This window comes from Rhinatrema bivittatum, chromosome 6, assembly GCF_901001135.1.
Source record: "Rhinatrema bivittatum chromosome 6, aRhiBiv1.1, whole genome shotgun sequence".
Lineage (NCBI taxonomy): Eukaryota > Metazoa > Chordata > Amphibia > Gymnophiona > Rhinatrematidae > Rhinatrema > Rhinatrema bivittatum.
Genome location: NC_042620.1, coordinates 294,343,325 through 294,362,570, shown reverse-complemented (window position 1 = coordinate 294,362,570; position 19,246 = coordinate 294,343,325). Strand labels below are relative to the sequence as shown.

Genomic DNA, 19,246 nt, shown 5'->3' with positions numbered 1-19,246 from the left:
ATCTATCGCGGAATGCGGTATGACACCTTAATTTGCATTAACTCCTCCCATTTGCATACTAACATTAACATTTGCATGCTAGCTTGTGTTGCGCTATTTATTTTGTGCGCAACATGTGCTAGAGCCCATTTAACACGCATTAGAGTCCTAACGCATTTTGATGAATGACCCTACAAGTTAGATAAATAAAATTATCCAGCTAACTAAAAAGTTATTTTGGTATATTTAGTGGCTGCACTGCTGAATATCTTGGCTCAGTTAGCTGGATAAGTTTATCAACTGTTCTTTAGCAGGCTAGCATTTGAATACCTACTTGAACTAAAATGCATGATCAATGTCTTTAATGTTTACCTATATCTGATTTTCTAAAATCTATGTAGTAACATTTTTTTTGCAATGTCTCTGACTTTTACCTGTGTTGTAATGCTTTGTGCAATATCCAAGATCCATTTCAGTCTTCAGAATAAACTGAGGAAGTGTCAAACCCTCAGCCACCTGTACAGGTTCTTTGTCCAGCCATTCAAATATTAGATCATTCATGGTGTATCCAACTAAGCAAAAAGAGAGAAAGCAACAGACAGAGACAGAGAAAATAGAAAAGAAAGTGAAACAGGGGAAAAAAAACATCAAAAATGAAAACTGAGAACCAAAGAGACAAAGTAAAGGTGACAGTAACAAGGAGCAAGAGACAATACAAAGAGAAAGGAGATGCCATAAGAAAAATTAGAACAATGGGAGAAGGAAGGTAAAAAAAATATACAAACGCAAGCGCAGAAGGGCATGTTATAAAATAGGATGCATAAGTTAAAGTAGGATGATAGGAAAAGAAATATTGGGGGGGGGGGGGGGGGGGGGGAAGAAGAACAAGATGAGAGAGACAAGGTGAAATAGGTAAGAATGATTAACAAGGAAAAGAAAAAGCATGAAAGCTGGGTGAAGACTGACCACTGCGGCTGATATCTGGAAAGCCAAAAGAACAATATACCAACACGATGATTATTTTCCACCTCTCTCTCTCTCTCTCTCTCTCTTTTTCTAACCAGGGTCTGCAGCTCACAGAAAACTGCCTAAAAGCATTCTTTCTACACACAACAATTTATATTCATTTCTTCAGTAGCTCTTAACACAGTCAACCAGCCTTGACTGACAGCAAATCATGGTTTTCTCAGCTATAGCTCTGAACTGCACTGTAATCCCGTCATGTTAGACAGACGCTGGGGGATACAAGTAAGCCTTGCCCTGCATCTGCGGGATCTGGTTCCATTAATCAGAGACCTGGCCATCATTGGTTTATGACTAGAACAAGTAAGCAGTTGTTAGTCGGATGTAGGGGAGCCTCATTCAGCGCGTCACGATGGCTGTTTCTTTTCAACTCTGAAAACAGGCAATGGAATGGGGAGGCTCAGAGAGCCAGACAGAAACAGCGCCTTGAAATTATGAGCCAGACTTGGGGGCAAGGGGGGGAAGTGAAAGAAGCCTGTAGGGTAGTTTACTTGCCACTATTTTGAAATTGTGTATTTTCTGTGCAAGGCATTCATTTTCTGTAACTTCTGGAAGGGAAAAGCGTCAAAGAAAAAAAATTATAAACTTGCGCAAAAAAAAAAAAAAAGTGTGTGATTTATCTCTGATGCTTAAATGAAACCCTTTGGCAATACAGTCAGAAGCCATTTTGAGCTCATGCTGGGCTTGCTTCTGTACAGTGGGTCTTCAGTGGTGGAAAGGCCGGAGAAAATCGAGAGGATCTCGGTGACTCTGTGGTGCTACGTTAGGTAGGGAACACAGGCAAACTGCATGGGCCTGCAACGTTTTATTGCACATCAATTTCGTTATTTCTATTATGTCCAAGGAAGATTTTTTTTCAGCATCTCACTTGTGGGGAAACTTGGCCTACACCTGGGGAGATCTGTAAGGCTTTCTGGGTCATGGTTACCCTGCCACGTGTTTGTAAATATTTTATGACACTGAAAATATAATAATTATCACCCCTTAATGTATGAAAAACCAGTTTACAAACCCAATTTTCAACTATTATCTCCCCTGCACAGGGTTCTATATATTTTTGTATGTTGAAAAGTAAAATGTGCATACAAATATTTTGTGAAGGGAAGGAAAGTTTCATATCATCGTGTGATAACCCCCATAGGGTAACATTCCAACATTGTAATCCTCAACAATCCTCCTCCGTCCACATTTTTTGTTTTTTTATATATATATATTCTTCGTGTAGCGTGATACAGTGATCAACTTTTAAAAACAAACTTATTTCCGGTTAGTAGAAGAAGAAAAATAATAATGTCCCGACTTATCAGGTTGTGAACAATGACCCGACGAGGCCACTTTTCAGATCCAAATAGGATCTTTCTTCAGGGGAATGTATCCTTCTTTTGTCCGTTGTCGGTGTTAACGAGAAGTTATCTATATGAACCAGTGATTTTGATCGTCTGTTCCATGTCGCTTGTAATGCCGCTTGTAACCTTCAAAGCGGTGACTTTGTGGACGGAGGAGGATTGTTGAGGATTACAATGTTGGAATGTTACCCTATGGGGGTTATCACACGATGATATGAAACTTTCCTTCCCTTCACAAAACATTTTTATGCACATTTTACTTTTCAACATACAAAAATATATAGAACCCTGAGCAGGGGAGATAATAGTTGAAAATTGGGTTTGTAAACTGGTTTTTCATACATTAAGAGGTGGTAATTATTATATTTTCAGTGTCATTATCGATAAATCCCTCTAACGATTACAGTGCTGTTAATATTTGTAAACATTTTATGACATAGTAATCTTTCTTCTTTTTTCCTTTTCATGTATGACCAATATATAAATGTTTATGGAAATAATTGTTCCCTATATACACTTTTGGATTTTTCTTTATGCAATTTTGCATTATTACATTTTATCAGTTGTGAAAAAAGTACCCCGAGCAAAACAGCCACCACCCCACATGTTTGTACTGAATGTGGAGTTGCTGCTTGCCCATGGCTGAATACCAGTAGTCTAATTTAATGTTTCAAACTTCAATCCCTAAGCTTTCTGGGGATTTATCATCTTTCTTTCCTTACTGAGTCCAAATTGCTTTAGGATAATAGTTAATAAATCAGGATTGACTAACTTGCCCCTGGTCATTTAGTCCCTCTGAATGTATGGTCACCTAAGCTCCCTTCTACCTGCCAAGTTATTCATGCTCACACATCTCAATACATTTGCATCACTTGTGGTACTCACAGCTCTCCAGCTGCATGGTACAAGTCTGAATGTCCATAGGAAAGTTCTTCAGGTCCATAGGGCAGGATAGGATCAGGGTCAACCTTCCACAATCAGAAGAGAAGAAAGCGTGTTAAGGTATAACAATGAAAATACTTTATGACTGGGAACAGAACTGGAGGGGGAGAGAATGCTGTTGAAGCCTTTTCTTAATACACAGGAGAGTGATCAAGTATTAGTCATGGTGACCTATTAATCACAATGAGCAAACTACTCCGTCATTATTCATAAAAGCAACAAGATTGGAAAGGTGTGTTCTGTGGAGTATAAATTTCCAGTTTACATGACATTGACTGCATATCTTTAAAATCTCTTGCTCAGACTTAAAATCATTATGTAAATTATGTATGAAGAGTGGTAGATTATTGTGTTTATTACTGATGTAATAAATTTCTTTATGCATTGAAAAATACAAAGGTCGATAATAATATGAAAAGACACAGGATAAAGTTAAAGCATTGAATGAGAACCTTAGTGCTCCAGCCGCCAGGAAAGACCGAGGCTTTTGCGGCCTCCAGCCGCGAAGATGGAATCAGCATCAGCGGCGGTCCCGGGCCACGAAGAAGGCAGGAAAGTCCGCGGCTCCGGCCGCGGTGAAGAGGAAGATCCAGGGCAGCCTTCAGGCCACAAAGGGCGGGCAAGACCGCGGCTCCAGCTGCGTGGGAGGCCTGACGGCGGCGTCCTGCCGTGTCGGGTGAAGACAGCACGGCATGGTGAGTGAGTCTGCTTGCGGGAAAACCCGCGGGCAGCAGCGTTCATAACAACATGTAAGATAACTGAAGTAGAAAATGTTGTCTTATAAAGAAGATTTATGCTTAGTGAAAATATATAAGCATTTGTTTGAAATGAATGGGTAAAATGCAATGAATGAAACCATCATTTATGGACCCCCAAAATGAATGGAGTGTGCTCATGAATTAAACAAAAATTTTCATTTCATTCATGTATGTTTCCCATTCAAGTCTATGGCCCATTGAAAAGTGCTGCATGAGACTAATAAGTAGAGCAACCAAGAAATTCCTGAGTGAGATGTAGCAGGACAGAGCCGAGGTGGGAGAAAAGGACAAGTAGACCGGATAGAAGACCAATCAAGGTGAAGCTACCCTATGGCAGCTGAACAACTAGGCGGGATGCAGCGCCCAAGCTGGACTGGGGACACCAGAGAGGATGGCAGGCAGATGCCGTGGCAGCCAGACGTCCATCAACCGCGGGAGGAGTCGCCAAAGAGGTGGACGGCGGAGTGGAGACGTCGGGCAGCGACAGTCGTAACAGCATAATATCTTGTATTGTTGGTACCTGTTATTAAAAATTTATAAGACCATAAAAACTGCCATACCGGGTCAGACCAAGGGTCCATCAAGCCCAGTATCCTGTTTCCAACAATGGCCAATCCAGGTCGCAAGCACCTGGCAAGATCCCAAACAGTAAATAGATCTCATGCTGCTGTTACATAGTGATAAGTAGTGGCTATTCCCCAAGTCTCCTTGGTTAATAACAATTTATAGACTTCTCCAGGAACTGGTCCAAACCTTTTTTAAACCCAATGACGCTAACTGCCTTAAACACATCCTCCAGCAATGAATTCCAGAGCTTAATAGTGCATTGATTGAAAAAAATGTTTCTCTGATTTGTTCTGAATGTGTTGTATGCTAACTTGGAGAAGAGCTGTGGTGGTCCCGCTTCACAAGAGTGGTAGCAGAGAAGAGGCTGGAAACTACAGGCTGGTTAGCTTCACCTCAATGGTTGGAAAATTAATGGAGACTCTGCTAAAGGAAAGGATAGTGAACTATCTACAATCCAGTGGGTTGGACCTGAGGCAGCATGGATTAACTAGGGGAATCTGATTGATTTCTTTGATTGGGTCTCTGGAGAATTGAATCAAGGAAGAACTCTCAATGTGATTTACTTGAATTTCAGCAAAACCTTTGATACAGTCCCACATATGAGGCTCATAAATAAAATGAGAAGCTTGGGAGTGGGTGTCAAGGTGGTGGAGTGGATTACAAACTGGTTGACTGACAGGAGATAGCGTGTAAAAGTAAATGGAACCTACTCTGAAGAGAAAATGGTGTTAAGTGGAGTGCCACAGGGATTGGACAGGTTCTGTTCAATATCTTTGTGAGCAATGTTGTAGAAGGGATAGAAGGTAAAGTTTGTCTATTTGCAGATGATACTAAGATCTGCAACAGAGTGGACTCACCTGAAGATGTACAGAGAATGAAAAGTGATTTTAAGAAAGTCTGAAGAATGGTTGAAGACTTGGCAGCTGTGATTCAATGACAAGAAGTGCAGACTCATGCATCTAGAGTGTGGTAATCCAAAAGAGCGGTATTTGATAGAGGGGTGAACGGTTAATGTACATGTACTGGGAGAGAGACCTTGGTGTAATACTTTCTGGCAATTTGAAAGAGGCAAAGCAATGCTACAAGATGATAGCTAAAGCCAGAAGAATGCTGGGCTGCACAGAGAGAGGATTAATAACTAGCAGGAAAAAGGAGGTGATAATGCCCTTGTACAGTTCCTTGGTGAGGGCTCATCTGGAGTACTGTGTTCAGTTCTGGAGCCCGTATCAAAAAGGATAAGGACAGGATGGAGCTGGTCAAGAGAAGGGTGACCAAAATGGTGTAGGGTCTGTATTGGAAGATTTATGAGGAGAGGCTGAAGGATCTAAATATAATACAGGATCTAAATATGATACAGACCTTCAGATACCTGAAAGGTTTTAATGATGCACAATCTTCGAACCTTTTCCATTGGAAAGGAAACTGTAGAACAAGGTGTCATGAAATGAAACTTCAGGGGGGATGATTCAGAGCCAACATCAAGAAATACTTCTTCACGAAGAGGATGGTGGATTCCTGGAATTGCCCTTCTAGAAGAGGTGGTGAGGAAGAAAACAGTAAACATATTCAAAAGGGCATGGGATAAACACTGTGGATCCCTAAATACTAGAGGCTGGAAATAAAGAAAAGGGTGCATGGGAGTAACCTGCATGCTGCAGGACTTACTATCCTTAACTGAAGGCATAAGGATTACTAACCAATTAACCTGAAGTTTGTGACACAATTGCAACATCACTCTCTGCTTCGACAGCAGGGGGAACAAAGGGGAATTAAATTCAGACGTCGACAGATGTTTCAAATTCCCTGAACACAGCGCAATCACAAATTGTGGAAATAAAATCTCAGGTTGATTCTCTAGAAGTTAAAGAGACACAGATTCAAAAGTCAGTGGAAACAATTTCGACAGGCCATCTTTACCTTCAAAATAAAATGGAAAATTTAGAAAATATTGTAAGACGCTGTAATCTGAGAATTTTAAATTTTCCAAAAAAAAAAAAAAGATTTACTACACCAGTAGAAATGCTTCGCAAATACCTCATTGAGGTTTTAACAATTAAGGAGAATTTAATTCCACCAATATCCAAAGCATATTATCTGCCAGGGCTGAAAACAACAAATTTGAATAATACTCCTACTCAACCAGGTCCTGTGGATTTATCTTATTTATCTTCACTATTGGAGATCTCCACTGAAGAAATTACATCTACTTCTACTTTGATTGTAACTTTTGCCTTAGACTCTGACCGAGACTTTGTTCTAAAAATGTTTTTCCGAAAAAGAGATGAAACATTTCTGGGATTTAAGATCCGGATGTGTCTAAGTTAACAGGCAAAAAGGAAACGTTTTCTGTTAATGAGTCCAACGGTTGTGAATTTGGGAGCATCATTTTGGTTATACTTTCCATGTAAATGTGTAATCAAATATACTGGAGTCAAATATGTTTTTTTAGACCCTATACAATTATATAGTTTTCTTAATGACAAGCTTAAACAAGTTACGTCTAACCTTACATCCAGCCCACAATGAACAGACTAAATGGTAGAATTGGGCTTGATCTGCTTAATCTAATGGCTATATTCTTTGTTTTGTAAAAAAAAATAAAATTCTATAGTATTTACACTGGCATCTCCCTAAATATTGTGGTCTGACAGGGATGTATTTGAGATTGTTACTTTATTTAAATGCAATTTCTTTGTTTGATTGAATGTTCTCATATACTCCATTACTTGTCAAGTGAATATTAACTGGTTAATTTGATCTGAAAATCTGATAAATAAATAATAAATAAAAAAAATTCAGATGACAGCCAATGCTAGGCCCCAACATTTACAGTCTGGGATACTGATATGCAGACAGTATGGATAAAGCACAGGACTGCTTCTACGGCCAAATCCAAAAAGCAAAGCATGTTCAAGCAGCATTGACTAAATTATCCTGAAGGCTGCTCACCCTGTAAAAACAATTTTTGTAATGGGATTGTCAGTTGCTTAGTTTACATTGTAAATATTGCTACCCTTAACACAGAGCGGCAGTTACTACCCTCAACTGAAACATAGGGGTAATCTGCATGGAGCGGCAGTTCTCACCATATGAAACTTCCTGGGCAGACTGGATGGACCATCTGGTCTTTTCCTGCCATCGTTACTAAGTTATTATGTTTAATGATAGGTTAAAGATCTGCAATTTCAGAACTTTGAGGTGTATATCATCTGGTCCGAGCAATTTGCTATTCTTTAGTTTATCAATCTGTCTTATTATATCTTCCAGTTTCACCATGATTTGTTTCAGTTCTTCTGAATCATCAGATTTGAATATGGTTTCTGTCATGGATATCTCCCCAACAATCTCTTCAGTAAACTACGATGCAAAGAATTCATTTAGTCTTTCTGTAATGGACTTATCTTCCCTTAGTGCCCCTTTAACTCCTCAATCATCTAATGATCCAATTGACTCCCTCGCTCGCTTTCTGCTTCAGGTATATTTTAAAAAGTTTTTATTATGAGATTTTACCTCTATGGCCAACTTCTTTTGAAATTCTCTCTTTCTCTGTCTTATCTGTGTTTTACATTTAACTTGCCAATACTTATGCTTTTTCCTATTTTTTTCAGAAGGATCCTTCTTCCATTTTTTGGAAAAAGTTCTTTTGGATAAAATAGCCTCTTTCACCTCACCTTTTAACCATCCTGGTAGTCGTTTGATTATAATGACACTTCTCAAAAGCCATTAAGCCTGCAGTCTGAAAATTGCTCATGCTATATGTGGGTGAAAATAGGCACGTTGTACTTTTACTCTCCTTTTTATGGAGGTATTCCCTGGGAGCGGCTAGGTCGGGAAGGCAACAAAATATACGTTGTTCAGGGAAAAAAAATCTGCAGAAAAAGCAGGTGCAAATCTCATGCAGGCACTTCTTCCCTAGGTGGTTTTCAAACTGGTGTAAAGTCCATGGGAAAAAGTACCTGGGGACTTTCCAACAATCCTCATAGTAACCCCTATATAGCGTAATTGTTTATGTCATAAAATTGTGCGCATATTTTCCTGACATTGACATTTTAACAGGTAGCTACACATCAATGTATTAGGCTGTGCATAACTTTCGATTATGATGTGTAATTTTCTATTTGAAATAGATATGTAATTTAATAAAATAGCATTTTTAACTACACAAGTACTTGTAGAACAAGGTGATATTATTACCTTACGCATTACTATTGACTATAACGAGTCATTGTAAACATTAGACAAATATATAGGTCTGGATTCTCTAAGGTCGCAGACCTTAGAGGGGGGGCGGGGCGAAGCGGGGAGCGGTCCCGCAATAGCCGGCAGTGATCGCACCTCTGTGGTGCGATCGCTGCCGGCTTTCGCGCCGAATAATTACACCATAAAAGGTGCAGTTATTTGGCGCAAAACTGTCGGCGATAAGGAATCTTACCTTTCGCCGCCAGCAATGTGTCCGTAGCGTCAGCCCCGGAGCCGTCCCAACTCCTTCCGGTGCCGACTCCACCCCGAGCTAGCTATCGCGTGCAATAGCGTTAGAGAATGACCCCCATAGTCACTCTAAATGTTAGACAAATGCATGCATAATTTATAATCAGCGATGACCTGTAGGTCTATGGCACTCTGGGGCCAATTCTTCTATTTGTGCCCATCCCCTCACGCCCCCATTTCTCGTAGCAATATTTAAAGTCACAGAAAATCACAATAATTTAAACACAACTTTAGAAGTATTCTACTTCTGGTCTTTAGGAAAAAAAAAATAGAAATAAAGCATTTTTATATGAATATTTCACTGCCCACCCCCTTGATGTATTTATATATGAGGGCCATGTAGCCACAGAGCTTGTCACCTGGGTGGTAGCAGCAAGGGCCACATTGATGGTCATGGTCAAGAACATAAGGCATTCCGCAGTAAGCGTATTGTAAAGAATACCTATAATCCTTTCTCCTGCTTTGTGCGGGGAAGGGCGAGGGGTGCTGGGGGGGGCTCTCAGGCTTTTACCTCCTTTCCTAGGAGTGCCTGATCTGGTACATATTTTCCTCTCTCTTGCTAAATTATTCTAGGAAAATATCAACGAGTGGGTGTGTCTCCCAAAGTGAAGCAGGACTGACAAAGCCTCCTGATATGAGAGGAGTCTGGTCTGCTGTACCTTTCCTTCTCTCTTGCAGGGGATGGGGGATAGTGGGTGGGGAGGTGGACCCTCATTGCCTTTCTCCCTTTCCGGTGGTACCTCCAGAACACTGCCCGTCTTCCTTCCCCCAACAGGAACCCGCATGCTTCTTCTCCCTGCCGAGTACCTGATGCTGTACAGCACGTTGCCATTTTTGAAGATTCGCAGTAGCTTGTTGTCTGTTGTCACTTCATGGAAGTTGGCTCCCTTCTCATTAGCGAAGAACAAGTCTGGCTTCCAGATGGAATCCAACATGGAAGGGTCGAGGTCTAGTGAGTCATCTGGGTATTCCCTGTATGCCAAGCGAGGGTCATTCCATTGCTGCCGGAGGAAGACGTTCACCCTGTAATCCTTCGTGGGGAACAGGGATGGGGGGGGGGGGGGGGGGAGGAGGGACAAAGAACTGGAATCAGATCAATCGGGAGACTCTAAATTTCATGCCCTGATTGTGATTTGCCCATGTTATTCGGAAAGTAGTAAGGAGCACTCTTCTAGATACAGGAGCAAAAATTCTAGTATTGTGAGATAGGCACCTATCAATCCATACTAAGCATCCCTAATTTTGCAGCAGAAAATAAATAATTTTATTGCCTTGCAATTTGGCAGTTTCCCTCTGTGACAGGGTACAATAAGTGGGTAGATGGGAGGCATGAGCAAGCAAAGTAGGGAGGGTAATTTCCAGACAGCCTGCCTAGCAGTGAAGCCTGCATGTACATTGGGCAGACTTTATGGAGTATTTTCAAAGCAAACCTACACGCGTAAGTTTGCTTTGATAATCCTTAGGTAACTGGTTGAGCAGGCTCACATTGCCTCATGCAGCATTGCACCTGTTCTTCTGAGGATGTAACTTTTCTGCATACTTTTAAAAATAAAAATAATATGCACGGAGGATGCTAATCTGTTCAATCCACCCAAACTCCTTTCTGCAGTTCGTTTAAACATATGTGCATGACAGAGTTCCACGTGTTCTTTTATGGGCACAGAGCTCCAGACTATTTTAGTACAGCCATTTATGCACATACAATTTATGTGTGTAAATAGCTTTGAAAATTACCCCCCAAAGTGATAAGGACTTCCAAGAAACCCAGAGCATATACTTCATCTCTAACTAGAGCATGAAAGATCACACTTTGAGAACTCCGACTCAAATAAACAGACTATAGTGGTACAGTAATAGTGTGTCTGGCCCTCTTAAATCTCAGATACTAAGCAGCGTTAGGCCTGGCTAGTACTTGGATAAGGGACCTTCTGCAATATTTGCTAAGAAGAATGTTTTGGGCATTAGTGATGAGGCTTTTATCACCTAACCCTTAACATGCAGCAAGAGGTAGTAAAGATTTAATCAACTATCATTAGGAGCATGGATTTATAATTCTTCTGTTGATATTATATGTAACAAAACAACTTAATTGAATAATTTGAAAAAGAGAGTATAAAAAATTATGTAGGGGCCATTTCAATTCCCAGGTGTCCAACACCCCCAAAAAAGCAGATTTAATTAAACTGATGGATTCGGTCTTGCCTTTATGCCAACTAGTCTCCCTCTACATAGAGTAGGGATATGCAGGCCAGCATCCATCTAGGTGTTAGATTGCACTGAAAGATGTGCAAACATTAAAATGTCATGTTGTCAATAAGTTTGCAAACATTTTTCAAAATTTGTGAAAACATTGCCCAGGCATGTCAACAAGAGAATTTCAAAGTGAAAGGCAGAAAATTAGCCATTTGCATAGCATTTTACAATTTAAAAAAAATGTAATTTAATTTTAATTTACAGATTTATATTCTGCCTTCTATGGTAAAAGACCCTTTTAAGGCAGATTACAACATAAATCATAAAAGCAATTACAATCATCTTATCAATTATATAACAGTTTCATAATAATGATTAATTAATTTTTTTCAAATTTTACCCTTCACACAGAGCTAGAGAGTATGAAAGTCATAAGAGCAGACAAAACGTTCTCCACAACCTGTAAAAAGGAAAAGCTTATAGAAACAACAGAGAGGTCAAAAACTAGAAATTTCCGACAGTCCACAGCAAACAGAAGAAAATCCTTCCCAGATTGACCTCTCACTCGACCCTAGGAATGGGGGTGGGGTCCCCTTTGAAGTCACAGGAGCGGTGGGGGATGGAGTATCTCCAAAGTTGTTATGCAATCACTCACTACCATCTTATGCTCCTCCTCTTTTTTTTCTCTGCACAGCCCTCTCTTCAGTGATGGATTTAGGGTTTTGCCATTTCTAGGCACAAGTTAGGGCTGTTGCCCCCCTCTGCTTTGCCTTCCTGGACAAGATGCAACAGAGCAGAATGTCGAAGGCATAGTCTTCTTTGCTCTGCTCTATTTGCTCCAGGCTCATCTCCTCCCCTGATGTTCCTGAAGGACAGGAGGAGAGGGACTGGATTAGGAGCAGATGCTCCCTACTGTGTGCTTTAGCCTCACCCCTATCCTGTTCCCTGCACAGGACAGGAGGGGAGGGAGTAGAATAGGGAGTAAAGCAATTTTATTTGAGCTGCCCCTTCCATTCTCGCCCCTCCCCTCCTATCCTCTGCACTGGCAGGGGAGGAGCTGGGGTGAGATTTAGCATAGCTAGGAGGCAAAAAAACCTTCTGCTGGCCTGCTGCTCCCCAGCCTATTGGAGGAGAGCTGTGCTTTATCCCTGTCCCCAGCCTCCTTTCCCCATGCTGTGATTGGACAGCATCTCTCTAGATCTCCACAGCAACGATTCTCTGGATCCTGCCGCCTCTCATTGTGTGCTGTGATTGGATGGCATAGGGTGAAAAGGCGGGGAATAGTGCCACCTCAGTTCCCACTGGCTCCACCAACCACTGTGGCAATGGACCTCTTGGGTCCACCTCCTCACTCACAACATGCTGGGCCAGGAACCGTGAGGGATTACAGTGAGCCTGCCAAGACAGATACAGGCACAGAGGAGAAGGTGGAATAACAGACGGTGAGATGGAGGTAAAGGATAGGGAGAGGAGACAGTGACAGAGACAGAAAAGAAGGAAAGGGTATAGGCACATGGGGGCCGATGCAATACAATGCGCTCACACAAGAGCACTGTTTAACCCGCTGTCAGATGCGGGTTAAATAGGCACTAATCCACCCCCTAATGCAATGGGATTAGCGCCTATTTAATGCGCGTCCGACGAGGAGTGAATGAGTTGGCACTCATCACATGCAAATGCATGTGAATGAGCCTATTACTCATTCACTCTGCATTCAAAAAATAAATGTGCGCCTCAGACGCACATTTATCGCTCAGATGTTAACGCCTGCCTGGAGCAGGCGTTAATAGCTGAGCGCACGTAGAAGTACCGAAAAGCAGAAAAAAATGCTTTCCGGTACTTCTTCAATAAAAAAAACAAAACAAAACAAAAATACCTCGGCAGACCGCCGAGTTATGAAGAAGAACGCCGGTAAACTCGGCATCCGTTTTTCACTGCTGGCAGACGGACAGTTATGAAAATCGATGCCGAGTTTACCGGCGTCGGTCTTCATAACCGGCAGCCGCCGTGGGGTCGCGCTAGCAAGGAGGCGCTAGGGTCGCGCCCTAGCGCCTCCTTGCTAGCGCGACCCCCCCTAATTTGCATATTGCATGGCGCCCCTCTTGCGGGCGCCATGCGGGCGCCAAGAAAGCGGGCGCTGAAAAGGCAGCGCCTGCTTTCCGCAAACTTTACTGCATCGGCCCCCATCGCGGGGAGCATGGAAGGTCTGAGATACAGAGAGGGGAGCATGGAGGGAGGGAATGGCTCTCAAGGCCTGAGCTGCAGCTGCCGGGGTAGTTGCACCGTAGGCTGCACCTTCCTCTCTCAGGTCTCACCCTGGACCCATGCCTTGCTCCTTAGCACAAAAACATAAAGTGTGCTGCAGTGACCCCCTTCCCCCTTTCTGCCCATGCCTGTACCCCAGCCTCCTGATGAGGTGCGATACAGCCCCCCTGGCTCCCCTCTCCCTCTCCCCCCTCCAGCCCAGCATGCTTCTGACCCTCTGAGATCATGAATGGGTATGGGTATGGGACCCAGAGGAGAAATTTTGTGCCCACCTCCTAATAATCCATGAGATAAGAAATGGGAAGCGGCTGAGTGGCCGGGGAATCCCCTTCTTTGCTCCGAGAGGCGGGAAGATAAACTGTTGCCTGTGAGCAGCCTGCCAGCTCATTATTGCCCTTTAATGCATTCAAGGATACACTGTTTAGGCAATTCACTGGCAGGATCTGAAATTTATGGAAGTGAGGTGTACCTCCTCCCCCCTGCCCCCCAGTCCTCAAGTGTCCGGTCCTAAGCTGTGGAAAAGTTGGCAACCCCGTGTTTAAATAGGCAACAAATTTCACGGGCATTTTTGTGCCTGCAAAAGAAAGAGGTGTTCTGAAGGCGGAGTTGGGATTTCTGCACGCACTTTTGATTTTAAGAACTATACGCGTAAATCCACAAGCACAAGTTGCGCCATGCCAGGAGCAGGTTGTGGGGGGGGGGGGGGGGGGGGGGTGGGGGTTTGTGGGCACGCTTTCCGAGAATTTTCCAAGCGAAAGTATGGGTGTGTATTTGCTTTTTGAAAGTTTGCGGAAAGCCTGTGGGCTACAAGTTCCCCCAGACTTACAAGGTCATTTCTGTGAGGAAAACTTGAGTTTTTACTCGTGGAAAAGGGGTAAAAAGCAGGCATGTCCTCCAGCGCACACCTTTACCCGCAGAATGCAGTGGTGTTCCCAGGGGCGGGATTAGTTCAGGGAAGGCAACAGCATGGCTTGTTTGGCCCAGAAAAAAGCAGGCGCAGCTCTCCACGGGGGCTCTATCCCGCGGAGGCCCTGAGAGGTCAAAACTACCTGCAATATTTATACTATTTTGTAGATGCCCTAATGGACACATGCCCCCTGCTCCTGCATCTCCCCTCCAACTAAGATCTGTGGTTTTCCTAGCCCCCACCCACTCCAAATAAGACCTGCAGGTCCCCGCCCCCCCTTCACCTCCAGGTAAGATCTGCTGTTCTCCTGTCCCCGCCGCTCCAACTGACAGACCGGTTCTTATTGCTGTTATCAATTGTTCTTCAGGGCGGCAGGAGAAACGAAATGTCTTTTTGTAGGCATCTCATCCAGTCACTCTGCTCGGTGAAGCACTTGTTCCTGGGTTAACAGGAGCTGCAGATGGATGCCCCATTAAACTGAGGGTAATCTTGTTGGACTTCGAACTGTGGCCTTAGGGGCCGATGCAATATTATTCGCGGAAAGCGGGCGCTGACTTTTCAGCGCCCGCTTTCTCAACGCACGCATGGCGACCTTAGCGCCTTCTTGCTAATGCGACCCTGCGGTTACCGGCGGTCTGCCGGTTAGGAAAACCGATGCCGAGTTTATCAGCGTCGGTTTTCATTACTGCAGCCGGCCGGTTATGAAAACCAACGCCGAGCATATCGGCGTCGGTCTTCAAAGCAGCCGGCAGAGATTTTTTTTTTCTGCTTTTCTGCTCCTTTTTTTTTAGTGCGCTCGGCTATTAACGCCTGCTCCGGGCATGCGTTAATAGCCGAGCGATAAATGTGCGCCTGAGGCGCACATTTATTTTTCTGCATTTGGAATCAATGAGTAATAGCCTCATTCGCATGCATTTGCATGTGATGAGCGCTAACTCATTCACTCTGCGCTGTCCACGCGTTAAATAGGCGCTGATCCCCTTATTGCATTAGGGGGTGGATTAGCGCCTACTTAACCCGCGTCCAACAGCGGGTTAAACAGCGCGCTGCGCTGAGCGCGCTGTATCGCATCGGCCCCTTAGAGCGCCGGCAGCGTACGTTTTACAGAAGAGCAGTATTAGAGGTGCAGCTGCTAGTGTAGGATAATGCTCGTCTCTTCTGCCAAGGTTGGGAGGGAAGGGGGCACGCGGCTGAGGAGCCTCAGCTTGCAGGCCCCTGCCTTAAAGGCACATGGCGCCCTCTGGACAGAAGGCTCCGGTAGGCTGAAAAATTAACCTTTCCCCGATCCATAAAGGCTGAATTTCTCCCTCCTTCTCTCCATCCTCCTGCTCTCAGCCCCATGCACTGGGGTCAGAGGTGTGGAATTGTTTGTCGTTCACCTACGTTGGCTTCTAAAAGCTTTGCAGCATGCTTATTACCGGAGGCATTCCAGGTCCCCAATACTCACCCTCACTTCTGACTTAAGTAAAACATAAGAACATAAGAAATTGCCATGCTGGGTCAGACCAAGGGTCCATCAAGCCCAGCATCCTGTCTCCAACAGAGGCCAAACCAGGCCACCAGAACCTGGCAATTACCTTCCAAGTTCCAAGCCCTCATCTGAGTCCTTCCAAGTCTTATATATATTTTATATATATATATATATATATATTTTATATATATATATATATATATATATATAAAAAAAATATATATATATATATATAAAATATATATATATATATATATATATATATATAATATATATATATATATATAATATATATATATATAGATATATAAAAAAATATATATATATAAAATATATCTATATATATATATATATCTATATATATATATCTAGATATATATATATATCTATATATATATATATATATATATATATATATTTTATATATATATATATCTATATATATCTATCTATATATATATATATATATAAAATATATATATATATATCTATCTATCTATCTATATATATATATATATATATATACACACACTGTTACTGTATTCCAAACACATGACATCTGTGTTCAGTGACAGATTGCCAGATCTGGAGAAATAAGGTTGGAGGGATTTGTCAGCGATCTTACTGCCAGACAGGAAGCAGATTTGGAAACTCGGTGCACGTTTCCTTTTTGCTTTTTATTGGCTCCACTTTCTGAGAGCATATGTTGCTACCCCATACTTTCCACATGGTCATTCTGTTAGTTGTAAGCCAAGATTCCTCCATGTTCCTCCTGCAATATTTATGTTTAATTTTCCATCGTTCAGATTGCCATCATGTTGGAGTACAATATATAAAATAATCAAAATACGAATTCAGCTTGTATCTGCATTGAATGCTTTACCGGTGTGCAAAGGGATATGATTTATAAGGTGGATTGTCTTGTAGATCATATTCTTTTGCACACCAGTAAAGCAAAAACACTGCAACACACGCAGATATGAGCTTTATTGCTGAAGACTTTAATCTGCTGGGAAATGAATCCTCTGTGTATTAGGACTGTGTTGAATCTGTCAGAAGATATATCCTTTATTTTTGTTCATACATTAGATCCAAAGCCCTGGAATTCTCTGCCCACTGAGGCATTACACATTTTACCAGATAGAAAGAAATTTAAACTTGAACTAAAAACATGGCTATTCAAAAACACATACAATTTAATTTAAAAACATCAGAATATATAAAGAACTACAAAAACAAGCAGGACAAAAATAATAATCAAAATAGTGAAGAACAAAACAAACGAGAGAATGCAAGATTCCCAAAACAACTCATTAACTAAGAAATGAAAACAATAATTTCTTATTAATTATTTGTAATCTTAGCCTTATGCAATAGGTCTATTTTAATTTTATTATGTACTAGAAAATTTTTCTTGATAGATATCAATGCCTGACTCTGAATACCTCCTCTATAACCAGTCTTTGAACTAGCTTCATCATTTTGCTATAAATTTCGCATGAATTGCACCTGTGATAAAAAAGGGGTGTGGTTAGGGTAATTTTTCAGATACTAATTTTTCAGATACCAGATATCAATATTGGTGTTGAGAGAGGGAATGTGTTGCGAACATGGCCTCGAGGCCTTCGGTTCCTGTTGCGACCGAGGGCTTCGGATCCTGATGCAGGCACGGCCTACGGCTGGTGGTGAGGACACGGAGGCGTGGTCGCTAGCTCATGGGAGAGCGTGAGCCCCTGAACCATGGTATGACAAGGAGGAGCCCCAAGGCACACCGTGGGAGGCGAGAGCATGCAAGGACGGGCGGAGCAGGAACAAACAGTATTCAAACTGAGGCAAGGAACTCAGAACAGGAACCAAGTAGGAACAGCCCTCTGCTGGACCTACACGCACCAGTGAGACCCAGCAACGCAATGCTGGTCTCAGGAGTAGCTCTCCGGCCACTTGAGAGCCCTTTTGGACCCACCGCTTGGGAACGATGAGTGCGTGAAGCCAGACGGAGGCTGAGGGCAGGAACAAAACGAAGACTTGGAACTTGGAAGGGCTCAGACGAGGGCTTGGAACTTGGAAGGACTCAGACGAGGACTTGGAACTTGAAAGGTACAGGGGTGCACTGTCCCTCAGGGTACCCTACACAGCCTGTCACGGGCTAGTCGCAGACCACCCTGTCTGCTTGCACACCCTACACAACCTAGGAAGGCTGGTCGCAGACCATGCGGGAATAAGACAAGCGCCAGAAGGGGATCCAACCAAACAAGGCTCCAATGACCGGAAACAGGATCCGGATCCATATGGATTTACCCTCGGGGTGGCCATCTGGAAGACTCAAAGAGCTGGAAGACTCGGAACTTGGAAGACTGGGAACTTGGAACACAGGATCATCAGGACTTCAGAACAACAGGACATCTGGAACTAGGACATCTAGAACATCAGGACAAGGCAACAAAGAACATCTGGAACATCAGGACTAGTCTACGAAGGAGCTCCAACGAGGAATGAGACCAGGAACATGAAGTCATGGAACAAAGAACCATCTCGGACATATGAAGACTACAGAGAACCTGGACCGGCAAGGAAGAACATGGACAACCATGACATCCGATCTGAAGGCCCTGAGGAACAGGAACTGAGTCCTTTTATAGGGCTGAAGCAGGAAATGGACTGAAGAGGACTTCCGGTGGGGTCGCGGGCTTTTCCCGCCACTGGCCCTTTAAATAGAGTGAAGAGGTGCACGCCGGCGCCTAGAGAGCAGGAGATGGAACAAGACCACGGACAGCGGCGGCCTCCGCGCAGAAGAAGGAGCAGGCAGGCATTGGTGGCAGCCTCCAGGCCGTAAGATGGCGTTGGCAGCGGAGTGAGGCGTTCCAATAGCAGCACAGGCCGCAAAGAGTCCCTGGAGGCAGCCGTGGGCCATGAAGAGGAGAAAAGGCAGCGGTTCCCTGCTGCAGAGGTGGAGGCTTCCCAGGCACGGCAACAGGCCGCGAAGAAAATGTTCCAGTGGCGGCATTAGGTCGCGAAGAGAGAATCCCTATGGCGGCACTCCTGCCGCATAGGAGGATGGTGATGGCGGCCGAGCTGCGGGGAGCGGCAGCAGCGGTGGTGTCGGGCCGGGGTAAGTGACAGGCCTGCTTGCGGGATGGGGTCCGCGAGCAGGATCGTAACAGAATGAGAGAGAGAGAGACTCTTTATAAGAGTCCCTATAAGTAAACTATTTATACCACTGTAGGAGGGTCAACTAGTAAGGCAAGGTGAGGTTTTGGTGGTGGTCTAGAACAGTGGTTCTCAATCTTTTTTTCGGCCGGGACACACC

General features: G+C 43.3%; 1 protein-coding gene across 1 annotated transcript in view; it reads right to left on the bottom strand.

Moving 5' to 3' along the window:
* GLRA4 (glycine receptor alpha 4) overlaps window positions 1–19,246 on the bottom strand; it is a 189,598-nt gene that overhangs the window by 115,600 nt on the left and 54,752 nt on the right. Inside the window, exons 3-5 of the mRNA XM_029607369.1 lie at window positions 9,911–10,134; window positions 3,234–3,316; window positions 414–551 (exon numbers count right to left, since the gene is read on the bottom strand). Of these exons, the coding sequence (XP_029463229.1) occupies window positions 414–551; window positions 3,234–3,316; window positions 9,911–10,134 (445 nt within the window). The remainder of the gene's footprint in view (window positions 1–413; window positions 552–3,233; window positions 3,317–9,910; window positions 10,135–19,246) is intronic.